The 19,725-nt window shown below is 34.5% G+C and overlaps 1 protein-coding gene across 4 annotated transcripts in view; it reads left to right on the plus strand.

The window, feature by feature from the left end:
- The first annotated feature begins 17,798 nt into the window (after positions 1-17,798).
- The window catches only part of LOC149790399 (voltage-dependent L-type calcium channel subunit beta-2-like), a 109,294-nt gene continuing 107,367 nt past the window's right edge, over positions 17,799-19,725 (plus strand). Inside the window, exon 1 of one of the 4 annotated variants that reach the window (XM_089972452.1) lies at positions 17,799-17,924. Coding sequence is in view for 2 of the 4 variants with exons in the window: in XM_089972451.1 (XP_089828577.1) it covers positions 18,013-18,030 (18 nt within the window). In the remaining 2 variants the exon portion in view is untranslated. Of the gene's footprint in view, positions 18,031-18,784; positions 18,902-19,725 lie in introns of those variants that run through there. The other 3 variants (XM_089972451.1, XM_089972450.1, XM_089972453.1) reach the window with 3 other exon arrangements.

A 19,725-nucleotide genomic window follows, 5' to 3' on the forward strand; every position in this document is an offset into this window, starting at 1 on the left:
TACATCTTACACATAGTTACATGTTTGCCCTCTACATCTTACATCTTACATATAGTTACATGTTTGCCTCTACATCTTACATCTTACATATAGTTACATGTTTGCCCTCTACATCTTACATCTTACATATAGTTACATGTTTGCCTCTACATCTTACATCTTACATATAGTTACATGTTTGCCCTCTACATCTTACATCTTACACATAGTTACATGTTTGCCCTCTACATCTTACATCTTACATATAGTTACATGTTTGCCATCTACATCTTACATCTTACACATAGTCACATGTTTGCCATCTACATCTTACATCTTACACATAGTTACATGTTTGCCCTCTACATCTTACATCTTACACATAGTTACATGTTTGCCCTCTACATCTTACATCTTACACATAGTTACATGTTTGCCATCTACATCTTACATCTTACACATAGTCACATGTTTGCCCTCTACATCTTACATCTTACACATAGTTACATGTTTGCCCTCTACATCTTACATCTTACACATAGTTACATGTTTGCCCTCTACATCTTACATCTTACATATAGTTACATGTTTGCCTCTACATCTTACATCTTACATATAGTTACATGTTTGCCCTCTACATCTTACATCTTACATATAGTTACATGTTTGCCTCTACATCTTACATCTTACATATAGTTACATGTTTGCCCTCTACATCTTACATATAGTTAAATGTTTGCCCTCTACATCTTACATCTTACACATAGTTACATGTTTGCCCTCTACATCTTACATCTTACATATAGTTACATGTTTGCCTCTACATCTTACATCTTACATATAGTTACATGTTTGCCCTCTACATCTTACATCTTACATATAGTTACATGTTTGCCTCTACATCTTACATCTTACATATAGTTACATGTTTGCCCTCTACATCTTACATCTTACACATAGTTACATGTTTGCCCTCTACATCTTACATCTTACATATAGTTACATGTTTGCCATCTACATCTTACATCTAACACATAGTTACATGTTTGCCCTCTACATCTTACATCTTACACATAGTTACATGTTTGCCATCTACATCTTACATCTTACATATAGTTACATGTTTGCCATCTACATCTTACATCTTACACATAGTCACATGTTTGCCATCTACATCTTACATCTTACACATAGTTACATGCTTGCCCTCTACATCTTACATCTTACACATAGTTACATGTTTGCCCTCTACATCTTACATCTTACACATAGTTACATGTTTGCCATCTACATCTTACATCTTACACATAGTCACATGTTTGCCCTCTACATCTTACATCTTACACATAGTTACATGTTTGCCCTCTACATCTTACATCTTACACATAGTTACATGTTTGCCATCTACATCTTACATCTTACACATAGTTATATGTTTGCCATCTACATCTTACATCTTACACATAGTTACATGTTTGCCCTCTGCATCTTACATCTTACACATAGTTACATGTTTGCCCTCTACATCTTACATCTTACACATAGTTACATGTTTGCCCTCTACATCTTACATCTTACACATAGTTACATGTTTGCCCTCTACATCTTACATCTTACACATAGTTACATGTTTGCCCTCTACATCTTACATCTTACACATAGTTACATGTTTGCCCTCTACATCTTACATCTTACACATAGTTACATGTTTGCCATCTACATCTTACATCTTACACATAGTTACATGTTTGCCCTCTACATCTTACATCTTAAATATAGTTACATGTTTGCCCTCTACATCTTACATCTTACTCATAGTTACATGTTTGCCCTCTACATCTTACATATAGTTACATGTTTGCCCTCTACATCTTACATCTTACACATAGTTACATGTTTGCCCTCTACATCTTACATATAGTTCCCTGTTTGCCCTCTACATCTTACATCTTACATATAGCTACATGTTTGCCATCTACATCTTACATCTTACATATAGTTACATGTTTGCTCTCTACATCTTACATCTTACACATAGTTACATGTTTGCCATCTACATCTTACATATAGTTACATGTTTCCCCTCCACATCTTACATCTTACATATGCTTACATGTTTGCCCTCTACATCTTACATCTTACACATAGTTACATGTTTGCCCTCTACATCTTACATATAGTTACATGTTTGTCCTCTACATCTTACATCTTACATATAGTTACATGTTTGCCCTCCACATCTTTCATCTTACACATAGTTACATGTTTGCCCTCCACATCTTACATCTTACACATAGTTACATGTTTGCCCTCTACATCTTACATATAGTTACATGTTTGCCCTCTACATCTTACATCTTACACATAGTTACATGTTTGCCATCTACATCTTACATCTAACACATAGTTACATGTTTGCCATCTACATCTTACATCTTAGTTACATGTTTGCCCGCTACATCTTACATATAGTTACATGATTGCCATCCACATCTTACATCTTACACATAGTTACATGTTTGCCATCTACATCTTACATCTAACACATAATTACATGTTTGCCCTCTACATCTTACATCTTACTCATAGTTACATGTTTGCCCTCTACATCTTACATCTTACACATAGTTACATGTTTGCCCTCTACAATTTACATATAGTTACATGTTTGCCCGCTACATCTTACATATAGTTAAATGTTTGCCCTCTACATCTTACATCTTACACATAGTTACATGTTTGCCATCTACATCTTACATCTTACATATAGTTACATGTTTGCCCTCTACATCTTACACCTTACATATAGTTACATGTTTGCCTCTACATCTTACATCTTACATATAGCTACATGTTTGCCCTCTACATCTTACATCTTACACATAGTTACGTGTTTGCCATCCACATCTTACATCTTACATATAGTTACATGTTTGCCCTCTACATCTTACACATAGTTACATGTTTGCCCTCTACATCTTACATCTTACATATAGTTACATGTTTGCCCTCTACATCTTACATCTTGCACATAGTTACATGTTTGCCATCTACATCTTACATCTAACACATAGTTACATGTTTGCCCTCCACATCTTTCATCTTACATATAGTTACATGTTTGCCCTCTACATTTTACATCTTACACATAGTTACATGTTTGCCCTCTACATCTTACATATAGTTACATGTTTGCCCTCTACATCTTACATCTTACACATAGTTACATGTTTGCCCTCTACATCTTACATCTTACATATAATTACATGTTTGCCCTCTACATCTTACATCTTACATATAGTTACATGTTTGCCCTCTACATCTTACATCTTACACATAGTTACATGTTTGCCCTCTATATCTTACATCTTACACATAGTTACATATTTGCCCTGAACATCTTACATATAGTTACATGTTTGCCCTCCACATCTTACATCTTACACATAGTTACATGTTTGCCCTCTACATCTTACATCTTACACATAGTTACATGTTTGCCCTCTACATCTTACATATAGTTACATGTTTGCCCTCCACATCTTACATCTTACATATAGTTACATGTTTGCCCTCTACATCTTACATCTTACACATAGTTACATGTTTGCCCTCTACATCTTACATATAGTTACATGTTTGCCCTCTACATCTTACATCTTACATATAGTTACATGTTTGCCCTCTACATCTTACATCTTACATATAATTACATGTTTGCCCTCTACATCTTACATCTTACATATAGTTACATGTTTGCCCTCTACATCTTACATCTTACACATAGTTACATGTTTGCCCTCTATATCTTACATCTTACACATAGTTACATATTTGCCCTGAACATCTTACATATAGTTACATGTTTGCCCTCCACATCTTACATCTTACACATAGTTACATATTTGCCCTCTACATCTTACATCTTACACATAGTCACATGTTTGCCCTCTACATCTTACATATAGTTACATGTTTGCCCTCCACATCTTACATCTTACATATAGTTACATGTTTGCCCTCTACATCTTACATCTTACACATAGTTACATGTTTGCCCTCTACATCTTACATATAGTTACATGTTTGCCCTCTACATCTTACATCTTACATATAATTACATGTTTGCCCTCTACATCTTACATCTTACATATAGTTACATGTTTGCCCTCTTCATCTTACATCTTACACATAGTTACATGTTTGCCCTCTACATCTTACATCTTACACATAGTTACATATTTGCCCTGAACATCTTACATATAGTTACATGTTTGCCCTCTACATCTTACATCTTACATATAATTACATGTTTGCCCTCTACATCTTACATCTTACATATAGTTACATGTTTGCCCTCTACATCTTACATCTTACACATAGTTACATGTTTGCCCTCTACATCTTACATCTTACACATAGTTACATATTTGCCCTGAACATCTTACATATAGTTACATGTTTGCCCTCTACATCTTACATTTTACATGTAGTTACATGTTTCCCCTCTACATCTTACATCTTACACATAGTTACATGTTTGCCCTCTACATCTTACATATAGTTACATGTTTGCCCTCTACATCTTACATCTTACATATAATTACATGTTTGCCCTCTACATCTTACATCTTACATATAGTTACATGTTTGCCCTCTACATCTTACATCTTACACATAGTTACATGTTTGCCCTCTACATCTTACATCTTACACATAGTTACATATTTGCCCTGAACATCTTACATATAGTTACATGTTTGCCCTCTACATCTTACATCTTACATATAATTACATGTTTGCCCTCTACATCTTACATCTTACATATAGTTACATGTTTGCCCTCTACATCTTACATCTTACACATAGTTACATGTTTGCCCTCTACATCTTACATCTTACACATAGTTACATATTTGCCCTGAACATCTTACATATAGTTACATGTTTGCCCTCTACATCTTACATTTTACATGTAGTTACATGTTTCCCCTCTACATCTTACATCTTACACATAGTTACATGTTTGCCCTCTACATCTTACATATAGTTACATGTTTGCCCTCTACATCTTACATCTTACATATAATTACATGTTTGCCCTCTACATCTTACATCTTACATATAGTTACATGTTTGCCCTCTACATCTTACATCTTACACATAGTTACATGTTTGCCCTCTACATCTTACATCTTACACATAGTTACATGTTTGCCCTCTACATCTTACATCTTACACATAGTTACATGTTTGCCCTCTACATCTTACATCTTACACATAGTTACATGTTTGCCATCTACATCTTACATATAGTTACATGTTTACTTTCTACATTTTACATATAGTTATATGTTTGCCCTCTACATCTTACATCTTACATATAGTTACATGTTTGCCTCTACATCTTACATGTTACATATAGTTACATGTTTGCCCTCCACATCTTTCATCTTACATATAGTTACATGTTTACCCTCTACATCTTACATATAGTTAAATGTTTGCCCTCTACATCTTACATCTTACACATAGTTACATGTTTGCCCTCTACATCTTACATCTTACATATAGTTACATGTTTGCCTCTACATCTTACATCTTACATATAGTTACATGTTTGCCCTCTACATCTTACATCTTACATATAGTTACATGTTTGCCTATACATCTTACATCTTACATATAGTTACATGTTTGCCCTCTACATCTTACATCTTGCACATAGTTACATGTTTGCCATCTACATCTTACATCTTACATATAGTTACATGTTTGCCATCTACATCTTACATCTAACACATAGTTACATGTTTGCCCTCTACATCTTACATCTTACACATAGTTACATGTTTGCCATCTACATCTTACATCTTACATATAGTTACATGTTTGCCATCTACATCTTACATCTTACACATAGTCACATGTTTGCCATCTACATCTTACATCTTACACATAGTTACATGTTTGCCCTCTACATCTTACATCTTACACATAGTTACATGTTTGCCATCTACATCTTACATCTTACACATAGTTACATGTTTGCCATCTACATCTTACATCTTACACATAGTCACATGTTTGCCCTCTACATCTTACATCTTACACATAGTTACATGTTTGCCCTCTACATCTTACATCTTACACATAGTTACATGTTTGCCATCTACATCTTACATCTTACACATAGTTACATGTTTGCCATCTACATCTTACATCTTACACATAGTTACATGTTTGCCCTCTACATCTTACATCTTACACATAGTTACATGTTTGCCCTCTACATCTTACATCTTACACATAGTTTCATGTTTGCCCTCTACATCTTACATCTTACACATAGTTACATGTTTGCCCTCTACATCTTACATCTTACACATAGTTACATGTTTGCCCTCTACATCTTACATCTTACACATAGTTACATGTTTGCCCTCTATCATTGTTATTTTGGAACTGATACTGCGATTCCCATTCATTATTGGAATACCATAAAATAAAATATATAGGATGTTCTAATTGGACCCTCTAGGGCACAGTTCAGTTGATTGACGTATTCAATGTTCTCTTTAGATAACTAAAGTCACAAATCAACAATCAAAAATGATATTTTGGGGATGTTCAACTTAAGAAAAAGAAACATTGACCACAAGATTACATTTGGGCAAAATAAATCTGTGAATATTGTTACGACTCTATGGTCACAAATTTAAGTAACAGAAAAGAAGAAAAACCAACAAGTTATGTAAAACTTTACAAACAATTCAATTATTAAAGTAATAAAAAAGAAATGTGAGAGGAACCTACTGTATAATAAAGTGAATCCAAATTAGTTATATTAAAGGTCTATGAATGTCCTAAATAAATCTTAAGTTCCATATAATTTCAATGCCTGAAATGTACTGATTCTCCAAGAACCGTGACTTCTTCAAGATGGCGTTATCCAGACTTCTTTCGAATGATTTATAACAGTTCCAGAATAATATCATTGTCCAAATAATGAGCACTTTCTATCACCACTGCACAGTCCAAACAAATGTTTTTCCTCTCGAAAGATATCTAAGTACAATGTAAAATGCATCTGCAGACTTACATCAGGAACACAAAAGTATGAATGACTCCATAATTCATGAAACTGAATGCCTAATTTCCTCCTTATGTATACCGAATATTGCGATTGTTGTTCGCAATGGACCTCGTGTGACAACATACATTATTCATTCATGACAAATTGCCTATATATGTCATAGCGTCAATAGAAGAGTCAGTTGGCTAAGACTGAACAATATGTTTTGTGACGTTTGTTCCTACACATTTTTCAGTAGCATTCGAAATGGTACTTAAAACGTGTCAATCAAGAATGCCCTATGATTGGAAGAAACCGTAAACAAAAAACAACGTCAATGTAGTGTTAAGTGTTTAAAAAGACATATCTTGGATGAAATGCAGCTGCATAATTTTAAGTGTGCCAGGAAAGCTTATACACTGTACTCAAAGTTTATATATGTTTTAAAAATAGTTGTTTTTAAAAATGGTTGTGTTCCTAAATCCTTTCATTCATGAAGTAATTAATTATTACTTTCTGTTAGTAGACATTATTATATTTCTCCAGAAATTCTTTATATTATTCCAACTTCTTTCGCTTAGTGTGGGTTAGTTTGCGATGCAATTCTCGTTATCCCATTTTCCAGGAGTTCTCTTCCTTGCGATAAATTTACTGAGATGGATTAGCACAGCATCTTGTTCTTCCTTCACCCAAGCTCCTGTTATACTTTTTTTTGGGGGGGTGGGGGGGGGCATTTGGTCTTCATCTTTCGTAATTGGATTTTCTCTATCTCCTTTTCTCATCATCTTTGTACATTTTAATTCAAAATTACCCCATAATCATACTTATAAGAAAGATTTGCAAATGAACTTTTTATCATCGAGTCTCATTTGAACAAATTAAACGAGTTTGATGATTCTGATAAAAAAGGAAGTTATATCTTTAAGCCAAAATAAAAAGGACAAAGTTTGCTAGTCGCCAAATTAATATAGAAAAGTAGCTATCACCGTCCAAAATTACTTTTGTTTTTAAAAAAAAGGCACATATGGCATTGATTCTATTGATATATTCGAAAACTCATTACATCAACAAGAAGTGTACTTAAGTGCTTGCATGTTAATTTGTTTTCTTGTTTGCCCCATCAGAATCATAATGTATCTTCCATTTTCGTTCGAAGGTTTGAAAGGACAGAGTTCTTTGAGCATGAAAATAGCCGAAACAAAAGGGACATGGGCCACAGTCATCAGCTTTGGAGATATCCAATGTCGGTCTATAGCGTACGACTAGTTTCCCATTCTTTAGCACGTCACAATTGTGAATACGATTGCCTGTATAACTAGGTTTATCAAGAAGCTCTTTCCCCTCTGATCCTTTTCCATAACGTATTATAGTAACTATTTTTCATCTGAATGTTGCGGAGTCATATGTCTCAGTAATTTTTTTGTGGTTTGTTAATATATAAACAGAAGAACTTTCTGTCATATGATGTCTGCCCGACATTGTTCGTTTTTGGGGATTGTCAGTGACGCCACACTGTCCGCCGTTGGTTTCTAACCGATAGTTGAAACTACTTTATCTAGAATTGATTTCTCATTTTTGTGTGTGGCTGATTTGTTGATATGATCTGCTGTTTCTGAATCAGACAATTCGTTTGATTGGAATTCATTTGGGGATGTTAATTGAGCGGTCTTAGGTTTCTTTTATACCTTAAGCTTTGGATAGTCCTCTAGTTTTAAGCAATCCAAATTACGGTAGTATGGTATTATATCAGAATCACAAGTGAGTATATTTTCAATCCGAGACATGTTGATGATCATCACAGGGCTTTTATTCACCATTAGAATAGACCTTTAATCCGAAATAATATACATTATTCATCGCACCATTGCTCATCTCATAAATGAAAATTTTCAAGCAAATACCTACACATAAACTAGATTAGTAATGCATATGAACACCATTCTCACGAAATGAAAATTTCATTGAAAGAGCACTGTATTTAATTGAGAAAATATTAGAGTATGTTCGTACATAAATGTAAAAACCTAAGTGCTGCTTTTTACCGGGTGGGAGATACTTTTAATGTGATAATTTACATAATATAGTATAGGTGTTTACAGGTGCCGCTCAATTTACGACATAGACGCATTACTGAGGTCATGGTTTAAATCGAAAGTACCTTTCCCGATATCGGACTCTTGTAAATTAAGTATGTTCCTGGGTAAATTATATCTCTTAACGTTTTCAAGTAATGATTATTTATACCTGATTTTCAAACAAAGTGATGCATGTAATATAAATGTGGGCTGCACACGATGCGCAGCACGTGGCCCAAGGCTACGACGTAAAAACGAGCACTGTGGCGCAAAATGAATGTTACTTGATTATTAAAGCCATTAAAATAAGAGCACGTTAGTCGAATTGGCATACAGCGAACTTCGCCTGTACTAACTTTTAACATTTTTCGGAGGTTCACACCGTTATCGTTTAACGTCTCGCAGAAATGCCAATTTAAACAGCGATATTTTAAGAAATGCATTTCATATTGATTTATTTACAATTGTAATCAAAAATAAAGGGGTTTTATGTTAATTACATTAATAATGCTTGTCGTTATATGAGAATCAGATAATCACAGTTTAGTCTAATGTAGGTTCTTCAGATGAATATTTTTCGGTGTAAATTTTTTAAACACAAAACAGAAGTACAGGTTTTGATTATTTACAACGGATGGCATTTTAATATTAAAAGTAGCTGAGAAACAGAAGAAATGTAGCATATTATTAAAAATGTATTATCATTCATTAGCGTTCATTACACATTCAAACACGTTGACTGACCCATTGGTAAAAAGATACATTTGTTAGTGCTAATTTATCCTTTTTGCCATTAATATCATTACATTTTCCGCGCGTATGAATTTTCGTGCACTTGCGAATAATTAAATTTCAGTTGGAATCTATTTTCGGTATTTGACATGTGTATCAAATTGTTTCGTAAAAGAATCAATGTTTCCCTCGTTCTTTAAATTCACATTGTGGAGAGCAACTATTAAATCCACAAAAATTAGCATAACAATAAACTGAATTCACAGTATCATTATCATAGTAGATGTTGTTTCAGTTACTAAGCATGGCGCATATTAATAAAACTATTTTTATTGTTCTATCCTTTTATTAATTTTACTTATGTGTATAAAATTATTGGGTCTGATATTAGTACATTATACATTCTATTGAAACTGCATTTGCAATTCATTCCAGTCAGATCAGCGTACATTATATGCGTGCATGGTATCTTAATTATATAACTTCTTACCATTGCTTCCATACTGATTTGCTGGTACTTTTACACTGATTACAATGACGACGACGAAGATGGTGATATAGAAAAATTGATGATCAGAGATTTATTGTAGAAGATAAGATATTAAACAGACGACTATATATTACCATACTGACCTAGGTTCTCCCCTCAGTTAATTTGGATACTCTATTAGGTATCACGTCATATCTAACACTTCACTTACTGTGCAAAACGAATACAGCCACAATTTTTAATGTTTCATGGAGCTGTTTTCTCGTAAAATGGCTTACCAGAAACTCATATTCAGATTCACTCCATAACTCTTGGTAATACTGATGCTGCACATTCTTGTTATCTTATTATCCTTTTTATCCCACTATATAAGTAGCCTTGCTAATACGTCTGCGTTTGGTAAATACCTTGATGTGGATGAGTCCCTTTTTTTATCAACCTTTTTCTGGTTAGTATATGCCAGTCTCTTTGCATTTACGTTTCCATATCGCAGCTGTTCGGCCGTCGAATCTGCATGATCATATTTGACTCAAACACCTCAACTGCTAATCAGTAGCCATAGTGAATATATCATCAGTCTGCATTATCGTGATCTCATCATCATCTTTACATTGTGCATCCTCAGCTGCCAGTGTGTATCATCAGCCTTCTTTATTGTGTTTTCAGATTATTCTGGTGTAGCCCCCTGCGAGTCCGCGGTTGTAGAATTGGACCGAAGTGTCCTCACTACGTGTCGAAAGAGGCGACTAAGTAGAGGCAACCTGTTTGCCGTAGGTTGCGTACCGTGTCGGGGGAGGAAAGGATCCTGGTAGTTGAGCAGAGGATTTCCGATGCAATACACTACTTTGGTCTATACTTCTTCTAGACCGGTGGTCGGGAGGGCCCGGTCTCGACAAATCGGCTGGTCACACAAAGCCCTAGGAGGTCTTAATTTACTTCATCACTTTCTCTAGTTTTCTCCATGTATCTCTTTTGATACCACCATTGCCCCAGCTCTTTACTCTTTTAGTTTTCCTTTCTCCTACTCTCAGAAAAATTCCTAGAAGGCGGTAGCTCAACGGGTCAATCGGGAGGTAATCTTACCTACTGAGTATACCACTTGTGTATCTGTGGCACTTGGAAAGTGTCCCCTTGTTGGACTCCGTGGCGGGTGAGCGAGCACGGGTGACGAAATAACAAAAATGGTCAGTCAAAAAAGAAAAGGTCAACACAAGAGAAGAAATACTGTTTCAGATTCTGACGCTGAGCCATGTGGCGTGGAATCATTTCCTCGCTACATTGTCATCCAGTCCAAAGATGAAGCTAAACCACTTCCGCACTATCTCCATTTATATTTGAAAATACTGTACTTGGATTAGTCGGCAAACCCAATAGCGCTAAAAAACTTAAAGCAGGTGGTCTGCTTGTGGAGTGCGAACGTAAAGCACATACTGAGAACATCCAAAACAAAAAGATCTTTCATGACATTCCAGTAACTTGCTGTGCAAACACATCACTTAATACATCAAAAGGCGTAATTCGTTGCCGTGATTTGGCTGGAGTCAGCGTAATGAAATCATCGAAGTGATGAAAAATGAAGGTGTCACTGAAGTCCGTAGAATTCGTATCAAACGAAACAACAGTCTTCGGGACACCAACACCATTATACTCACCCTTAACAAACCTACAGTACCTAAGTAGTCAAACAGAGTTTTGCAGGAAAAGGTTGAGATATATATACCAAATCCCCATCGATACTTCATTCAAATGTCAAAAATACGGCCATCATGAAGATCGATGCTCGAAAAGCTAAGTATGTGGCCGATGCGGAGACCTTCTCATCGGGAATTCGAGTGCAGAGCCACTCCGCATTGCGTCAACTGTGGAAAGGAGCACCATGCTAATTCAAAGGATTGCGACACCTAGAAACAGAAGGAAATGGGGAGGGTTAAGTACCTCCAACATCCCCTATCCACAGACCAGGAAGCTTGTACAAGCTAGACCTTCCCTCCCCGCCCCGACCTTTCTCTACTGTAATGAAAAATAACCCAAAACCAACGAAAGTCGCCCAAACCCAAACAAACCTACTTGAATCCCCTTCCAGCTCAAACATTCCGCATTACAAACCTACGAAAAAGTCAATATCGATACATACAACATTCCACAGCACTCCACAGCCAAAATTACCAAACAACAACCAAAAAATGTCGCAAACAAATAGGCAGCAAAAGTGGATGCTGATCGCAGGTAAACCTAACTTATCACCTGGAAGTTAAAACGAAGAAGCAAAATCTAGCATTGTAACAATGACCTTGATCTTATAGCGTGAATTGACGTTGGAAAAATAAATAATTACTCGTAATTTACGTTTGATTTTGTAATATAACGTTCCTAGATGAAGGATAGGAGCACGATGCTCAACTATATATTCATCCATTGTTTTCACATTCAGTCCGGCACTATCAATGCCCTGCTTACATGAAAACATGACACGTTCCGGATGAATTTCGCTTAATGCAGTTTGTCAATTCGAACTAAAAAGCAAAAGAAGCCGTACTTTTGATTGAGCTTTAGATCATACCTACTTTCCATGCAGCACTATCTTCAAACGTGTTTTTGTAGTGTTTTTTTTTTTTTAGTTTATAAAACTCATTTCATTTTTGTACAAAAACGGACGAAAAAACATGGTGAAGAAATGTGTTGCTTAACAATCTTGATGTTTAATGTCATTTACATAAAAGAGGAAAGTGCATTTTTCGTTAAAGTCAAAACCTTTCATAACCTTCTCGGATTAAATTAGCCTTTCGATTCCTTTCAAACTGGTACATAACTGTTTTGCGCAGTTTTACATATTATGTATGACTCCACATGAAGTATGTTCAACATACAGTGATTTTGTGTTTTATTAAGATTGGAATGATTTTAATGTTTATTATTATTATTATTATTATTATTATTTACGTTATTTGCAAGAGAATCGCTTTGGCTAATATAGCATATTGCAAGACATTTTAATAGTTGAAAAAGATATATCACTAAATCATACAAGGTTATATATGAATAGATAATACAATGTCATATAACAATAGATAATACAAAAAGTCATATAACAATAGATAATACAAAGTCACATATCAATAGATAATACAAAGTCATATATATAGATAATGCAAAGTCATATAACAATAGATAATACAAAGTCATATAATAATACACAATAATAAACTCAAATATCAATAGATAATATAAAGTCGTATAACAACAGATAATACAAAGTCATATCTCAATAGATAATACAAAGTCATATAACAATACATAATACAAAGTCATATAACAATAGATAATACAAAGTCGTATAACAATAGATAATACAAAGTCATATCTCTATAGATAATACAAATTCATCTAACAATCAATTAAACGTATCTTAAATCAAAATGGCAAATTTTAGTAGTGGCTAAAATATACAATTTGAGACCACTCCGGTGGCCTAGTGGTCGTCCTCCTCGGATGCGGGAGGTCGTGGGTTCGATCCCCGGGTGAGTCATACCAAAAATTTACAGAAATGGTGCTAAAAGCTGCCTCGCTTTGGCGCTCAGCATTAAGAGGTTAGTGTTAGGACTGGTCGGCCTGGTGTCAGGATAATGTGATTGGGTGGGACATCATACTACATGTCTGAGGCATGATGCCCCAGTGCTAGACATCACTATAAACTGCCACATGCAGGCATCGTAGCGATATGACTGAAACATTGCTAAGGCTACGTTAAAGATCCAAATCACATCACATCTGCTGTTTTAGACTAAGGTACCGTTCTTTTCAAGACATTCAAAGAACATTCACGCACGGCATCGATGATTTCTTTAGGGGCTTATTGAATTAGCTGTTTTAACATGTGTGGATGGCCGTTTTTCAGTACCGACAACACATCCCAATGTTTGCCCAAACGAAGAGGCGACCTTTTCTCTTTCCTAATCAGGCAGGAGAGTGGTGCGTACTTCTCGGATGGGAGGGGGCGTTGTTTTTCTTTCAGGACTAAAAACACTGAAGATAATCGCCTGACACATCTTTTTATATTGGAATTCGTCTCCACTGATTCCCGGTACGTCGAAACATCTTTATGATGGGCATCACTTGAAGTTGAGGTTTTGGCAACGGACTAAATCGTGGCAGTTCTTGTCTGGATAAATCCAGTAAACTTTGTAATATTCCCGATCTCGCTTGGACTAAAGAGGAAGAAGAGGGCGTCGCCACATCAGAAGATTCTTTGTAAACGGATTTCCATTTTTTCATCAAATTGGGAAGATTAATAATATTAATAAAGTAATATTCCAAGAAGTATTAAGGGGAACTTTTTAATAAGATAACAAAATAAATTCTCTCAAAATTAAAGTGCTCAACACATCAATAAGACTGGCTCTACTTAGGATGCTAAGGATGGAATGAGTAACTAATATAATCAGGCATAATATAAAAACCTAGGACACAACTGTAGAACCACGATGTGTATCAGAAGTTCATTTCCACAAAATTCCAAGTTAAAATCAATCTTATATAGACCCCAACTCCTCTGTAATCGTAATGGAAATGTCCATTAAAACGGAAACAAATTTCATTTCTAGAAAATTCTAAAGTCAGTACGAAGGTTGTTTCTAGAACTCACGATCAAGTAAACATGTTTATCCTACGTGATATTAGACATGTGGCTCCTAATCCTACCCTTGATTGTGAATGAAAATCAATCACACAATACAAACTTATTATACATACCATATAATCATGAACAAAAGGAACAACAACAACAACACACACACACACACACACACACACACACACACACACACACACACACATAAACAAATATATATTATTTTATGCTAAGCAGTGAATTACTTGATTTTCTAATTAAAATAATATTGATATTTCACTGCAATGAAAAAATAACAATATTTTTTCACTACAGAAACTACTTTTTGGGGTCAGAACATACCTTCCTTTGATTCTTTGTCAGTGAACTATTTTTATCTTATGTACATGTCATTGTCATTATTAATAATCCCTGTCTGTTATCCTTGAAACTTGTAGTTTGTTATTCTGGAAATATCAGTTAATTTTTATCACTCTGATGTGGAACTAATTTTGTGCGCAGGTACACATAGCACAGCAGAACATGTACGGTAAACAGCTGACGTTACCGTAAGAAATCTGCTAATTTAATGTGTCAAAACTTCAGGTAGACAACTTATGTCAGCATAAAATAAAAAGAATATATATATATATTCTATACCTCTAATAAGTGTGCATTATACATAATATAAATGTTACTAAAACTGTTTATCTCTATTTATTAATATATATATATATATATATATATATATATATATATATATATATATATATATATATATATATATATATATATATATATATATATATATATATATATATATATATATATATTTATTTTTTTTTAAATGATGCCCGCCTCTGCACTGCGCACCTCTGATCTGACGTGAAACAGCTAGTTAAATGGAATATTTACGAGTATGTCTAGTAAAGGAATTGTTACTTCACTTTTACTTCTTTTGAATTTTATAACTGTATGTAAGTTCTTAAATTTGGAAGGCTGAAAGGGTTCTTCTGTAACTACAGTCTAAAAATCTCTTCCAACTCTTTCTCAGATAATCACTAAACTCTTGTCCGTATTTATCCCTACTTCAGTCAAATAAGGAAAACATATCTTCACAATTCAGTTATGAATTTGTAACTGAATTCTTTAAACTTTTATTTGAACGCAATGTATTCTACTTTAATGGAAATTACTATGTATATACAACAACAAAAAAATGCACGGATGTGGACACCAAGATGCATCTGTTATGTATATTTAATTTGCTTTATTTGTTAGTTTTATTTTTTATTTTATTTCAGTACATGCTATTGTAATGTAGTATTAGATGTGTGACTTGACATTGTCCAAACCTGAGCTAATTTCTGCTTGACCCAACTTGACGTTTTTATTTTATTCATTGTAAACAACTCGTACATGGTTAAATTATTCTCTACATGTATGGGTTTAAAATCAGTTTTATTATTAATAGAAGAAATAAATATGTTTAATTGTGTCTATGTTTTGGAATTTCCGAAGTGAATTATGCATAATCCAGGTTACTGTTTTTTAAACATCAGGATAATTCAAAAGGCAGAAATAATAATTTAATACAAATAATACTATCATACCGGTTAGAGAATTTTTAATTCGTACTCTACGGAGATTCGAACCCCGGTCCGCGGGTAAACGGGACCCATCGCCTTGCCATCGTTTACCCGCAAACCTGGATTCGAATCTCCGTAGAGTATGAATTAAAAATTCTCTAACCCGTACGATAGTATTATTTGTATTAAAATATGTATTCTGCCTACTATTATCAAGCATTCTTCTATAGAAATCCAGGGATAGCGCTTTCCGTTCTGTCTGGTGTATATTTGTAATTCTCTCTCTCTCTCTCTCTCTCTCTCTCTCTCTCTCGGGGGCCCCGAGTTTCCGAGTGGTCTAAAGTGCTCTCCGTTACGCGACACTGCCATCTCACCTCTGTCTGCGTGGGTTCGAGTCAATATGGGTATGTGAGAAAGCTTGCCAGTAGCTTTTCGTGGGTCGTGGTTCTTTCTGGGTTTTTATCCGGGTTCGTTCTTCCTCCACCATAAATACTGGCCGCCATGTATAGCCTATCGTGTGCTGAAAATAGCGTTAAACACCCTACAACCCTACAACAACAATTCTCTCTCTCTCTCTCTCTCTCTCTCTCTCTCTCTCTCTCTCTCTCTATATATATATATATATATATATATATATATATATATATATATATATATATATATATATATATATATATATATATATATATATATATATATAATTGTTATTATTATGTACTGTCTAGGCTGTCCGAGAAAGAAAATATTATGTAACTGAACTCTCTTAAAAAATAAATACTCTGCTTCATAATGTAGAACATTTATTAAGAATTTGTATCCACAAATAGTAAATTAAATTAGCTGAATATGCACAAGTGATAAATGCTATTCCTACCGAAGAACCCACGCGAATTTGGTTATTTTCATATTCTTGTATGAGTACAATTGTGTGTTTTAGTATGAAATAGTGGAGAATAATATTTCTTACCTCCCCTGAATTGCTGCTGCTGCTTGTGATGCTGCGAGTTTGCATCAACCAATCAGATACAATTTTACAAAGTAGAAATGTCGTCAAAGTTTCATATATGCAGGAGGTTGGAAAGGGACGTTTTGAAGATTTTTACTAGATAAATTTCTTAACATTGTTTGCTCTCAGTTGATGCAGAACGTTTGTCAGATAATTGTATATAACATGTTATACTACGTGGACTATATATCAAGACGCGCTTGAGAGAAGTGAGAAAAAGATAACAGTTTCTTTTTTAGATCTCCCTTTCGTTCCACTTGGTTAAACTGACATAAATCCACCATTGCTGGGAATAGAAGGATGTTTGGAGTCAATTCATGAAACGGATACAATAGCATACTATTTAGAATTTCCAGAAACAACAGAAAATAGGTAGAAGAATAGAGGAAAATCAATAATGGTTGTAAATACTGCGGTGTGGTCGAAGGAATGGCGATTTCTCATATAGTGTTTCGTCAATATGCCGCCTGTGCCTCAGGTGAATTTTGTTTAGGGACAGTGTTCCAAATTAGTGTAGCATAGTGTTCGCCAAATTATATGCATTGTTCAAAAGAGCGTATTCTTAATACATTGAATATGTGCTTATAATCATACGTCGATTGCAATTGGCATTGTAATGTGTACGGGAACAATCGTCTTTTACCTGTTTGTTGTATTGGGAAGGCTGCTGAGCTCACAGGGGACGTATCGTTGCTTACAATTTACCTGTCATGTACTATACAATAACTACAAGGAAGGACACTTCTCTCATTTTTCGCGCGACATATTTAAGAATAAATGCTGCTATTTCAAGCTAAGCTTTGCAAAGTTTAATAAATTTCGTACAGATGTTTAGCTCAGACATTTGACTTTGTATACGTATCTGAAGTTTGGCTTATTATCATACCTTTAAGGAATGCCAGACCATTTACCCACACTACTGATATGGCCATGATCGTGCCCGCTTAATATGCAAGAACAATGCTTCTTTATCACCCATGACTGCTTGTGCAGAGATTTCCTTTTCTTATCATGCATAAACAAAAACAAAAAACATCAACAACACATTGTAGTAAATCTCTTAGACGTTACATGTTTTATCGATTGATTTATTCAAGCTGCTTCAAAGGTCATGTTGGATCACAGTGGTGAGAAAATTTTACTCATTCATTTGAAGGAAACAGACATCTCAGCACAAGCAGACATGAGTGATAGAGGAGTGTAGTGGATTGTCACCTCTGGCTTTGATATGTTGCTATCTAGCAGACATTGAAATTAGATACCAGATGCTGAAGAGTCATGGAGGGTCGTATGTTCAAAATGACAAATCTGCTTGGCTGTATTAATCCAGATTTCTTTTTTCATGTCAGGTAATACCATCCTACCCACAATTAATAGCTTTTTGGAATAAAGAGAAAAAAATAAGAACCTCCTTTTTAGCCAAGTCTGTAAAGAAGTAGCGGTTACATGTGAAAAGAAATCCCAATAGCAAACTTTATAATGGCTAATGGCTGTTCCTGTAATAATTAAAGAAAATGCATTAAAAATAGATTTTTTAATTTTTCTTGTGAATGAATTTTTTTTCTCATAGAAGAGTTAGATGCACACATTTATTTTAGTGAAAATGAGAGCATTGTAACAAATACCACTCACATTATAAATTGCATAGGTATGATGTGAAAGGTTGAATTTCTGAAGACGGTCGGAAATTGAGTTTTGCAGAAGATATTTAAGTCATTTTCACTACATCTGGTTAAACTTGAAATCAGCTTATAAAATAAATAAGTAGACTTGTCGGAAGCTGATAAACATTTTGATGACCTTTGGAATTTTGGTTCACATATTTTAAGTATCTTAAGAGATCAAACATTGCATTTTACGGTAAGTTGGGGAAAGTTATTCTTTGAAATAGTATTTTCCAAATGATGTTTTTCACTTTCATTGCAAGATTAATGATCGTGGTTGGATATTTATTGATGTGTAAATTTTACCTAATCACTTACAAAGTATTTAACTTAGTGATTCTGTGACAATTTACACATTGATAAATACCCAGCTGGTATCATTTAATTCCAGTTTTCTTCCTTTCTGTCATAATATCATTGGATTTCATCATTCACTTATAGGTTGCTAGCAGTTTTCTTTCATTAGCCTCTTCGCTGCACCAGAATACATAGCTCCATCTTTGCTAGGC

The sequence above is a fragment of the Sinohyriopsis cumingii genome, chromosome 10, assembly GCF_028554795.1.
Source record: "Sinohyriopsis cumingii isolate HCF-2022 chromosome 10, ASM2855479v2, whole genome shotgun sequence".
Classification (NCBI taxonomy): domain Eukaryota; kingdom Metazoa; phylum Mollusca; class Bivalvia; order Unionida; family Unionidae; genus Sinohyriopsis; species Sinohyriopsis cumingii.